Source organism: Diospyros lotus, chromosome 3 (assembly GCF_014633365.1).
Source record: "Diospyros lotus cultivar Yz01 chromosome 3, ASM1463336v1, whole genome shotgun sequence".
In the NCBI taxonomy this organism is placed as follows: domain Eukaryota; kingdom Viridiplantae; phylum Streptophyta; class Magnoliopsida; order Ericales; family Ebenaceae; genus Diospyros; species Diospyros lotus.
In genome coordinates, this window is record NC_068340.1 from 21,615,208 (window position 1) to 21,627,579 (window position 12,372).

The following is a 12,372-nucleotide window of genomic DNA, read 5'->3' on the forward strand; positions in this document are numbered from 1 at the left end:
TAAAAAAATAATGTATTTTTTTTGGTTGGGAAGAGTAACGGAGATGAATGGAATAGTAACATAAAATTAAGGTATGTTTAGTTGTAGAAAATATTTTTTTTAACTCTAATATTTTATTAAATAATTATAATTTTTAATTTAGTAGATAATTGATTCAAGGTATTGAGGTGTAAACTATCTAGAACCCATGAATTGGCAATGCATTGCCATCTCAGCTCAATTCTATTTCTACTGTCTGGCCCATCGGAGTGGCCCAATTGTATAACGAATTCTGTTTTGCTTCTCCCCCGGATCATACGCATCTAACTTGAAACCCTAGCTCGTTCTCAATTTCTATCGAGTTCGGAATTTCTATTCACTTGTATGTATGTAGTATCAAGGCATTTTGAGAGCAAGATTACGTAAGCGACATATAGTCGGAAGTACGTAGGAAGCCAAATGGCCGGCGGTGGCGGAGGGCGAGGAGGAGGAGGAGGAGGTGGTGGAGGCAGAGAAGAGGAACAAGATGGAATGTCCGTTCATTCTCCGTGCAAGGCTCAACCTTCATCCGCTTCTTCTCTCCGCAAGGTCACCTTTCACGTCGTCTCTCTCTCTCTCTCTCTCTATATATATATACATATTGATGTGTGTATATGTGATGTTTTCTCTCAGTTTGATCATTTTTGTTTTGGCTTGAGCAGGAGCAATCACAGGTTGACCTGGAGCTTAAATTGTTAGAGGCTCTCGCCATTTATCCTCCTGCCAAATTACAAGGCAAGTTTAGAATTTTCGTGTTGCCCTTTGGTTCTTTCTCTTCAATTTAAGATTGGGAAAATATATAGGTTCTTTCGGTTCACCCCCATCTTGTGGCTAAGGTAATATTTGGAGCTAGGATTTGTCAACTGAGAGGAAATGAAAAGAAAAGAAAATTACGTATTGACATGCATTTTTTGCAAGTGTTCTAGTTCCAAAAGCAGGATAACGAATTACTCTCAGGAGGAAATCTCTTTGTGTCTGATGATGGAATTGTATGTAAGCTATGTATAATTCAATACATGTGCATTATTACTCTCCTGCCCGTAATTTTTTTGTTAAAAACTTAAATAAACGATAAAGCATCTTTGCAGTGTTGAGGAGTTATTTAGATTTGTAACCTCCAATTTCTGAACACTCGTTCAAGAAAGTGGATTTGTTGGTTTTTTGCATGAAGGAATCTGTCTAGAAGATGAAGAAGACAGTAGAACCACTTAGGCAAATGAATGCGACTGGAATTCTAAGTTAGAGAGAAGTTAACTTAGATGTTTTATTATAGGGGATATTTTAGTCTTTGTGTAGGCTAAATAAAAGTCTTTGTAATTAATGCCTCCTATGGTCTATAAATAGAAGGCATTGGCAAGGCAGTCGGACATAAAAAATTGTCATTCATTGTGTCTCTGAATACGAGTAAGATTGCTAGAAGAGAGGAAAGGCTTTGTATGTAGAGAGTTCTTTGTAATCTCTGTGATAGGGCAGTGTACTCGTGTGATAGAGAGTTGAGGGTTCTTGTAAACTGTTTTCTCCGGATTTCTAGTGGATTGCTCTAGGGATTTGCGGCTGGATGTAGGACTGATCATTGATCAGTTCGAACCAGGATACATCGTGCGCCTATTGTGATTGGTTTGGTTGTATCTCTTTCATTCTTTCATTGTTAAATTCTGTTCTTGTATTTACAGTTTATATTTTCTTTTGTTGGATGGTTTTGGGTGAGGAGTGTTGAGAGAATTGGCATAAACTAAGTATTGATTGAGTATCTAAGAGCTCCTAATCTTAACAGGATTTTTTTTAAATTTTCTTTTTTATTTTGTGAAGAATTGGACAATGGAAAATGCTTATGGACTGGTGAGTTGGCTGGAAGCTAAGGGGTAATGTCTGATAGTTTGGCTACTTGGGACTTGACAACAAAGAAAATGAGAAAGGAAAATCGGATGCATTAAAAATCCTAGTTGTCTCTGGTGACTTTATGAGAGATAGAAGATCTATGTTTTATGTTAGAGAGATATTCAACCTTAAAAATCTTTGCTATGAGTCTATGACCATTGCTTAGTTCCTTCTTCCCAATCACTCTGTTCTGGCATGTAGTGGCTTTTGTATCAGGCATTAATTGCTGAACAAATTTGGGGAAGAATTGTCCTTTCAGGTTCCTCAGCTATGGTAAAAAAGACACCTCTAGAGGCATAGACATGGTGATTTATCTTAGATTTGCTTTCCACTTATGAAGGAACGGTTAGAATGTGCAACCAATGCATGCAGCATTTATTAGTCTTTGAAGGTGGCACGACGAACATTATTAGAGAGGATGACCATTTGTTTTAGAACATAGTTGCCAGGAACGTGATATGGCAATGGTATGGGATACATTACTGTGCTGATTCTTTGGCATGGAGGGGTTGGGCACTAGGCTTAATTGATTCGTTATTTTGGGTTGTGCTACATTTTATAGTTGCACTCTGGTCAAAATTAGTTGGCATGATACTTTGCTATTATAGAAGCTGGTTTGTTTGTTTTGAATTATTTTCTATTTTCATGTACAACTTATGCATTGAACATTTAGTTGGCATTCTAGAGTCGTAGATTTTAAGAAATTCATATTTCATTCACAGGAACTTGTCAAATAGAAGTTACAAAAGAAAAACTACATTTGTAAAATAATAAAAACTAGTTAGCATAAGAATTTAACATATTTTCCTTTACCTTTTATGTTCTTTGCAAATCTTGAGCTTGCTGGTGCCTCTTGCATTGCTTCACCTTCTCTTGAAATGTTAATGCAATTTCCATCAAAATACATCCATCTCATGTACTCTAACCTAGTTACTGAATCATCTAAACATGAAGTGTCCAGATCAATAATCGTACTTTCTAAATGGGCCATCCTAATAATTCTCATTTCTTAGTAAAATGTGATTGAAGGTTAGAGGGAAAGAAGACCAACTTATCAACTCTTGACACTATGAATATAAGAGTATGTAATCCAATTTTCTTACAGCTGAAAAACTAGTAATAGGCTGTGATAATACCATTTTTACCACCTCTTCCAATCTGGAGTTTCAGACCCCGAGGTTGACCACCAATCCATCCACATCAATTTGTGTTGTAATGTGATGTAGCCATTGCATACAAACCCTTTTTCATATGAAATACAACAAATTGATTATGAAGAAGCTTCTCTTCTGTTGGATTTTCTGCTATTCTTTTGAATGCATCCATAACACCCACGACAACTTTCTTACTGAAATTTGGAGCCCTTCTAGAAATTCCTCCTGAAGCCGCTGCAAGGTAGTGAACATCATAAAATCATGGTTTGAATGCGAAACCAAGGAAATGCATGGAAATATTCATATTTCCACCTTTCCAGCATCATGTTTTCCATTTAGGGTAGTGACAGTCTTTAGCTGTCAAAAGCGTGAGATGTATCTCTGTGTGCCTCTTCAACACTGAGATGCAATGCCATCCATAAGGTGTTGCCTAGGTGCATGAGGTGCACACCTCAAATGCAGGCACAAGGTGCACACCTCAAATGCCTCATGTCTCAGTGTTTATCAAAACCCAAAAAGTTAAAATACAGCTAAAATGTCACAGCAGAGAGAGAAGTGAATACTGCTTAACAGAAAAAAAAAAAGGAGGAGAAGTGAATACTTAAAAAAAAAAAAAAAACTTGTCACCTTCTCCACCAATGAATCAAATATTCTTTAGTGAATTAAAGCTCCTTCAAAGAATTGACTCAACTGTAAACTTGAGGTATTTATTATTCTTTTTGGGTCTGAAACCCTTTAGCTCTATTTGTAATCATAGAAATAATTTCTTGTCTATGTGAGTGCATATTGCTGTAGGTTTTCCTTGAGATGGATGATGTCTAAAAGAATTACTAGTCAAATAGTCTGGGTAAGTTTTGATTCTGAAGGAACTCGAACTGTTGGTGTTGGTTCCCGAAGGTTCATCAAAGAAGAAAAGCTATGCTGGTCAAAATGTGTCTATTTAGAAGTTTCTAAATCTGGAATAGGATACTTTTCTAATACAGACTTAGGAAACCTTCCTAAAGATGTACATATGTATCTTTTCCTTAAGTGTTATAGTTTTCCTATCTTGTATCCTTTCTCCTCTATAAGAGGACTTACCTTGTACATATGTTGACATCAAGGAATTATTCAGTTTTTACAGTTAGTCCAAGTTGGGCTAAAAATGTTACATCTTGATAAAACTTTAGCAAGAAAAATTGTGTATATTTCCAGCAAAATAGGACTCAATATATACAGTTCTAAGGGTTAACAACCCACTTCCTTAAAAATAGGACACACTACCTAATCAACTATCCTAAAACAAACAAAAAAGATAAGGACAAAGACTCAGTCCACTTTGACCATAACCATCAGATAAGGATTGTGGAAGCATCTAAAGTTTTGTTATAATATTTTTTGCTGTTGCTGTTTTTGTCTCTTATGTTTTCTGCTGTTATTTGCTGTTGTTGTTATATTAGTTATTGATGTGATGAGGCGTTGCCTCCTTCATGTGTAATGAGCTGCCTATTTAAGCAGCTCTTATATTCTTTCTCAATGCAATTTCATTTTACACTCAGCAATTCAATTCACAACTTCTCTCTTTGTTTCTTCTCTCCAATTTTGTTTCTGTCATTGTTTGCGTCGTAGGGTTTTCTTTACATGGTATCGAAGCCACTGCTCTAACCTAATGGCCTCGAATCACACTCTTGGCTCCTCTTCATCTCCTCCTCCTCGATCTTCCTCCTCCTTATCAACCGCTACTCAATTGGAATTTTCAGCGGTAGCCAAAGCCTTTAATTTCATTCTGATCAAACTTGATTCCAGCAATTACATTTTTTTTAAAGCAAAAATTCTCGCCACAGTTGAGCTTTTGATCTTGTGCCATTTTTCAATAAATTGTCTCCTCCATCAAAGTTCCTGCGTAATTCAGAAGGAGGAGAAGCGACAATCAATCCAAAATATTTGAACTGGATTCGATCTGATAAGCTTTTATTGGGATGGCTCTTCTCCACCATTGATAAGGAAGTGCTTGCGCAGGTGATTCACTGTGAATCATCTGTTGAGGTATGGATTTCTTTAGAAAATTTATATTCTCGTCAGACAACAGCAAAATCATTTCAATTAAAACAACAGTTAAGATCTTGTTAAAAGTTGTCTAGAGTATAGGATAAGAAGATCAGTGAAAACAGTGTATTTTGAGGGCCAATGAAGTATTAAATAGAAGTTTATTTCCCAATCATATAATTAGTAATAGTTGAGGGGTTAAACTGTAAATATGTAATAGTCTTCATTGGGATATCCGCCCCCTATTATAAATAGAGGGAAAAAGGGTAGCTAAGAGAGGTAGATTTTCTCATTCTATTGTATCGAGCGGACATTCATTTAGAGAGAAAGGCTAGTGAGCAAGAAAGCTTTGTACTCTTAGAGAATGAGTGTTGAATGTACTCGGGAATAGGAGAGAATTACTCAAGCTGTTGTACTGATCATTCTTGGTAATAAAGAAGGCTGCTCTTGATGGGTGTTTGAAGGCTGGATGTAGGGTTGGGTTGCAATCATTGCAATCTGAACTAGGATAATCTGCCTATTTTTCTTGTTTGTTTGTGTTTCTGTCTTGTTTTTCCTATTCCGTTTTTCTTGTTTATGTTTCATATAATTTTCTGTTTTGTGATTGGAAAATAAATCCAAGAGGGTTAGTGAGGGTGTGAGAGGATTGTTCTTGCCTAAATATTCTCATTTAAGTGTGACTTGATCGATTTTCTTGTGGGATCTAGTGACTGTTAGTGTCCTTAGGTATAACAGATCTATAAAGAAGGATTCACTCTCTATCAATGAGTATATACTAAAGATTAAGACGATAGGACATGCTTTGACAGCCATTGGAGAACCGTTGAATGACAAAGACATATTACTTGCAATACTTAATGGACTAGATTAGGAGTATGACATGGTTGTGAGCCTTATAACCTATCAGATGGATGATATAGATCTGGAAAGGTTGCAATTTTTACTGTTAATGCATGAACAAAGATTGTCAGTCAAGAATTCACCTAATTTTGCTGTAACATTTAATTTTGTGTCTTCTATGCACGTAAATGTGGCGTCAGTTCCTACTACACAAAATAATAACCTTGGTAATAATAATAAAGGAGGATATTCTCAGGTAGTGGATCTGTTAATAGAGGAGGAGGAAAAGGTCGTGGTAGAGCATCTAACAGGAGAGTTTATTGTCAATTATGTGGGAAACCAAGGCATTTGGTGGATCGATGCTATCACCTGTTTGATATAAATTTTCAGCGTATGCCTAATTAAGGATTTGATAGGGCTGGTAATGCCAATTAGTCAGAGTCTAGAGCTTATATGGCTTCCTTTAATGATTCTAATGGAGCCTACATGAATGACACGGGTTCAATACAAGGATCTCATTGTGGTAGTCCTTCTAATCCTTACACACCAGATAACTTTACTGTTCATCCTTCTTTTTCAGATCCAGCCTGGTTTGTTGATTCTGGGGCAACTAATTACATCACTTCAAACCTAAACAACCTCTCATTGCATGCTCCTTATAAAGGATTTAGATACTACATAATTTTTGTGGACGCATGCACTAGGTGCACTTAGCTTTATCCCTTGAAACTTAAGTCTGATGCCTTGAAAATCTTTATTACTTTCCACAAATTTGCTAAACTTTAGTATCAAATTAAGCTCAAAGCATTACAAACTGATAATGGAGGGGAATTTAAAGCTTTTTTACCTTATCTTCATGTAAATGGTATTCAACCTCGGTTTATTTGTCCACATATTCATCAACAAAATGGTGTGGCAGAGAGAAAACATAGACATATAGCTAAGATGGGTTTAACTTTGCTGTCTCATGCTAATATACCTCTTAAATTTTGGGTTGAATCCTTTCAAACAACAGTGCATCTTATTAATTTGCTTCCTTCATCGTCTCTAAAGTCTGGTATACCATTTGAATTATTGTATCACAAACAACCTAACTACTCGATTCTTCAGCTTTTTGGTTGTGCTTGTTTTCCTTACTTTCGTCCCTATCACAAGCACAAATTTGATTTCCATTCTACCAAGTGTGTTTTTTTTGGTTATAGCCACACCCAATCTGGATATAAGTGCTTGCATCCATCAAGGAGAGTGTATGTATCTAGACATGTCCATTTCAATCCTAGTGAATTTCCTTATCATACTTTGTTTTCTACTTCTTTTTCTTCTCTACCTCAATCATCAGAATTAAATGGGTATTCTACTGCCTTTTTAGAACCTATCTCTTCATTTTCTAATTCTTCGATGTGTCCTCAAGTAGCACAGTTGCCAGTTCCAGCACAGTCTAGTGCTGTCTCTAGTGGTACACGTGACAATTTGGCTCCACCTACTAATGCCTCACAAGATCTCCAACCGTCTATTATTCAGTCACTAGAACCTTACCAAAGCCTAAACCTATTCTAGCACCTTCTATTCACCTTATGATCACAGGATCAAAATCTAAGCAACTAGTTGCCCCTTCACCAAATGCTTTAGTGAGTTCCCTTGAACCTAGTTTCGTTCGTGAGGCTCTTTTAGACTCATGATGGGTTAAGGCCATGGAACAAGAGTACTCAGCACTGCAGAAGAACAATACTTGGGAGTTGGTTCCTTTTTCTCATAATATGAACTTAATTGGTTGTAAATGGGTTTTTCAAGTGAAGTATAATGTTGATGGATCTATTCTTAAGTACAAGGCTAGGTTGGTTGCCAAGGGATTTTTTCAAACTCCAGGAGTGGATTATGCTGAAACTTTTAGCCCAGTAGTAAAGGCTCCAACCATTAGAGTTCTCTTTTCTTTAGCAGCCACTTTCGGTTGGGAGATTCAACAAATTGATGTCAACAACGCTTTCCCTAACGGTGATCTAATTGAGACTGTTTTTATGACTCAATCGGAAGGGTTCATAAACTCTCAGTTTCCTAATCATGTGTGTCGGTTGGAGAAATCCTTGTATGGGCTTAAACAAGCTCTTCGAGCTTGGTATATGAAACTAAAAACAACATTACAGAATTGGGGATTTGTTAGGGTTGTGTCAGATGCTTCTTTGTTTATGAAGAAGACAGTTGGTTATGTGCTTTTTGTCTTGGTATATGTTGATGATATACTCATCACAGGTTTTGATTCCATAGCCCTTAGATCATGTATTCATGACTTGGACACACATTTCGCCCTTAAGACTCTTGGCTCGGTGAATTACTTTCTGGGGTTTGAAGCATGTAGAGATAGTAGTGGAATATATCTAACTCAGTCCAAATACGTTGGTGATTTGTTGAAAAAGGCTGCTATATAAGATTGCAAGCCTTGTGCAACTCCTATGGCTATTGGAAATTCTTTAACTAATGAAGGATAGTCATTTTCTAATCCGTCTTTATACAAAACTCTTATTGGTTCCTTGCAGTCAGTGTTCAAAAACGCGCTAGGCGCTAGTCGGGCGCCAGGCTGGGGCCTAGTGCCTAGGGCGCCTAGGCGGGGCCTAGGCGGCGACTAGGAAAAATTATTATTTTTTTTTTCTAAAAACCTTTTGATGTAATTTGATATTATTTTCAGGTAAATCAAAGTTGAAAAGACAAGTGAAATAATGGAATTAAGACTCAGAAAATAAACTATTATATTAGTTATAAGTTCAAGAAGGCAGAAGTAGCAATAATACAACATAAACCATATCCGAAGAATCTAAGTCTAACTATCTAATTGGTCTTCTTCCTCTCCATATTCTTCCAATACACGATCTTCATCGGACTCAAAATCAAATTCGTTGATTTCTTGCTCATCTTCTTCTTCTGATTGAAAATCATCTTCATGAAGCTCTCTCATCCTAGAACTTTTTCGAGCTTGAAGCATCTCGTCTGCTCCCGATGCTTCACCAACCACTTCCCAAGTGAGCCTCGTACCAGGCTCAACTTCTTCATCATCTTCTCCATCAACGATCCATCCTTGTGCATTACTAGCATCACTAGCAAGTAGCACATCAACATTCATTTCCTTCTCCCTTTTGTGCTTGTTCATCAATTTCGCATTAAATTGAACATAGACTAGATTGTTCAATCGATTCACGTCTAGTCTATTTCTTTTCTTAGTATGTATCTACATAAATAAAATAAAAGCAATATCAATATAAATGATAACTGAATAAGGATAACTAATTGATAGTAAATAAATATAATTCATATATACACTAACCCCTTCAAAAGTGCTCCAATTTCTTTCACAACCGGATGAACTAGTGGTTAACGAGAGAATCTTTCTCGCCATTCGTTGCAAGTTTGGAGTTTGATTTCCATAAGTCATCCACCATGTAACTACATAGGTCAAACAAGTATAAAGTAAACAAATTTAATTTATACACTAATACACAATAGAAATGATTAAAAGAATTTTATACCTGGATTATAATTGTCATCATTTTTCGCACACCCTTGAGTTGCCCACGATTTTCCAAAAGCTCCATCTTTACGAGTATACTTTGGCAACTCAACATTTATAACATGGCCTTGCAATTCACCATCATAATGATAAAACATCTCCACACAGTTAAAAAGTCCATCCATCACTTCATTATCAAGTTGTATATCCATATCCTTGAAAAAGTAGTAGGGATTCAAAAGGTAAGCTGCAAAATGTAGTGGACTATCTAGCCTATCTTTTACCCTTGCTTCAATAATCTCCATAGTAGGCCTATAGTTCTTTTCAAGATTATTTAAGGCCTCCTTAATATCTTCCTTTGCTTGCTTAATCTCTCCACATAAAAAGCCCATAGAAGGCTTTCTATCCACATCAACAATTCGAAGCACCTTCACCAAAGGTGCAAAAACTTTAAGGCATATAGTCACACCATTCCAAAAAGCAATGCTCATCACAGTAGCATAGGCTGCTTTCCCTTTAACAATCTTTGACCATTTGCACTCCTCCTATTCAGAGCTGGTAAACATTGCCCTCAGTTGGGTCTTTTTCTCCATCAAACTCTGTAAAGTCAAGAAAGCAGAAGCGAATCTAGTGACTCCTGGTCTCACTATATCCCTCTTCTTCGTAAATGACCTCATTAAGGACAAGGTCTTATGGTGTGCATAAATGAAGATTGTGAAACTCTTGGCCTGATCAATGACTTTCTTATACTTCGACAGTTTTCCAATACTTTCAAGCATCAAATTGATGGTGTGAGTAGCACATGAGGTCCAAAAGATATTTGGCCTCTTCACCTTCAATAATTTTGCCGCTCCCATATTATTGGCAGCATTGTCGGTTACTACTTGGATGATGTTTTGTGGCCCAACTTGCTCAATGCATTTATCCACATACTCAAAGATAAGTTCACTTGTATGTGCTTTATCTGAAGACTCTCTAGAAGAAAGGAAAGCAGTACCTGCATTAGAATTAATACATAGGTTCATGATGCTCCTCCTTTTTCTATCTGTCCAAGCATCTGTCATAATGGAGCACCCAGTTCGTGCCCACTCTTCTTCATGCTTCTTCAATAACTCTTTTATTCTGTCAACTTCCCCCTTTAATAGTAGTTCCTTCAATTGGTATTGATTGGGAGGTTTGAAGCTTGGCCCAAATTGACCAACCGCCTCAACAAACAATTTGAAGCTATCATTGTCAATCGCATTGAAAGGTATACCAGCTTCATACACCTATCTAGTACAATATTCACGAACAGACTGTGTTCTCTCTTTAAATAGTGCTTCACTAATAGTTTGTTGCCTTTGGCTCATTCTCGCACTCAAACAAGTTTCAGGGCTGATGGAGCTTGCAAACTTATCAATAGGGCCAAGAGTACGGGACGTTTTTCTGCTACCTAACTCTTGCAATTCATCTTCATCATCCCCTTCTACTCTTTCGGAGATATTAACAGTTGATCTCATCAAATTTTCCTCATTCTTCTTATTTTTCCTCTTATTCTTTGCCTCGGCAATAGCATTCTTACATTTGGCTTGATCAGTTGGAGAAGATTTTGGACATGCAGAAACATTTCCAGAAATGTGGCCAATGTGTTCTTTTACTCTGTAAACACCTCCAGACATAATTTTACCACACAACTTACATTTAATTTTATCCATATTTTTCGGATCAATTAACATTCCATACTCCCATTCGACATCATTTGACTTCTTTTTAAGAATTGAGGAGGCCTCGGACGATGCTCCCGTACTTCCAGTCCTATCTGAATCATTCATTTCACTTCCCGACTCCTATTTTTCCCTGAGTATTGAATAATTTCAATAATATACATTAAAATTCATCTAATGAAATGAAATCAGCTGTTGCTTGAAGCAGAAAGTTGACGCAGCAAGTTTGCTGCTTGAAGCAGCAAGCTTGCGTATTGCTTGCTTGCTGCTTGTTGAAGCAGAAGCAAGGAGCAAGCAGCAAGCAAGCAATACGCAAGCGAGCCATGAGCAGCTTTGCGTTGCTGCTTGCTGCTGAGTTGCTGGAGAAAGGCAAGCTTGCGTTGGCGGAGGAAGATGGATGGTTGGATACATACCGCAGCAAGACGCGAACGGCGACGAGAGAGAACAACCAACAGGCAACAGGTGAGGTCGGCAGCAACGAGAGAGCAAGACCAAGAGAAGAGATCAATGGCGGTGGCGAACAACCAAGAGGAGATCGAAGGCGAGAGAGAGAGAGAGGAGCCGCGATGAACACAACCAGAGAGAGAAAGGGAAAGGGGATCGGGAAATAGAGAAAGGGAGGGGGAAAAAAGGTTGGCCCAAGATGCGCACGACCTAGGTGGCCCAGGTCGTGCGCGACCCAGGCGGTTAGGCGTCGCCTGGTTCGCCTAGGCAGCGCCGCAGACCGATTAGTCGGCCATGGCGCATAGGGCTACCGAGTAGCCCTAAATCGTTGCGGCCGGTTGCCGCTCAGCTCCTAGGCGGCCGTCTAGGCCGAATTTTCGAACACTGGTGCTTTGTTAGATAGGCGAGATGGCGAAAGGAACCCGCATGAAGAACCTTGAGTTGCAGTTGCAACACGTTAGCTCGACTATGATGGATTTCCAGAACCGAGTAGACCAACTGGAGTTCAAAGCCACCAGGAATCAGGAGGCGATTGCAGCAATGGATTGCAAGTTGGAGAGTTCCATGGAGGGCCTGGAATGGAGGTTGGAAGGCTCGATCGTGAGGGTGTGAGAGGAGCTGGGAGCTCAAATGCAGCAGTTCATGGTGATGTTCAATCATCAGAACTCGGTAAGAATATCCCCTGACTTCCCTCCTAGAGAAAGGACCGAACCAATTTTACAAGGGAATATGATGAACCAAGGAAATGGGGCCCTTGAGATTGAGGTAGACCTAGAGGAGGTGTAATGCCCCGTTTTCCCAGGATGCGCATTAC

General features: G+C 38.2%; 1 protein-coding gene across 2 annotated transcripts in view; it reads left to right on the plus strand.

The window, feature by feature from the left end:
* Positions 1 to 212: 212 nt before the first annotated feature.
* The window catches only part of LOC127797228 (uncharacterized), a 55,077-nt gene continuing 42,917 nt past the window's right edge, over positions 213 to 12,372 (plus strand). Inside the window, exons 1-2 of one of the 2 annotated variants that reach the window (XM_052329922.1) lie at positions 213 to 567; positions 681 to 753. In XM_052329922.1, coding sequence (XP_052185882.1) covers positions 439 to 567; positions 681 to 753 — 202 coding nt within the window. In that variant the 5' untranslated portion in view covers positions 213 to 438. The remainder of the gene's footprint in view (positions 568 to 680; positions 754 to 12,372) is intronic. The other variant, XM_052329921.1, reaches the window with a different exon arrangement.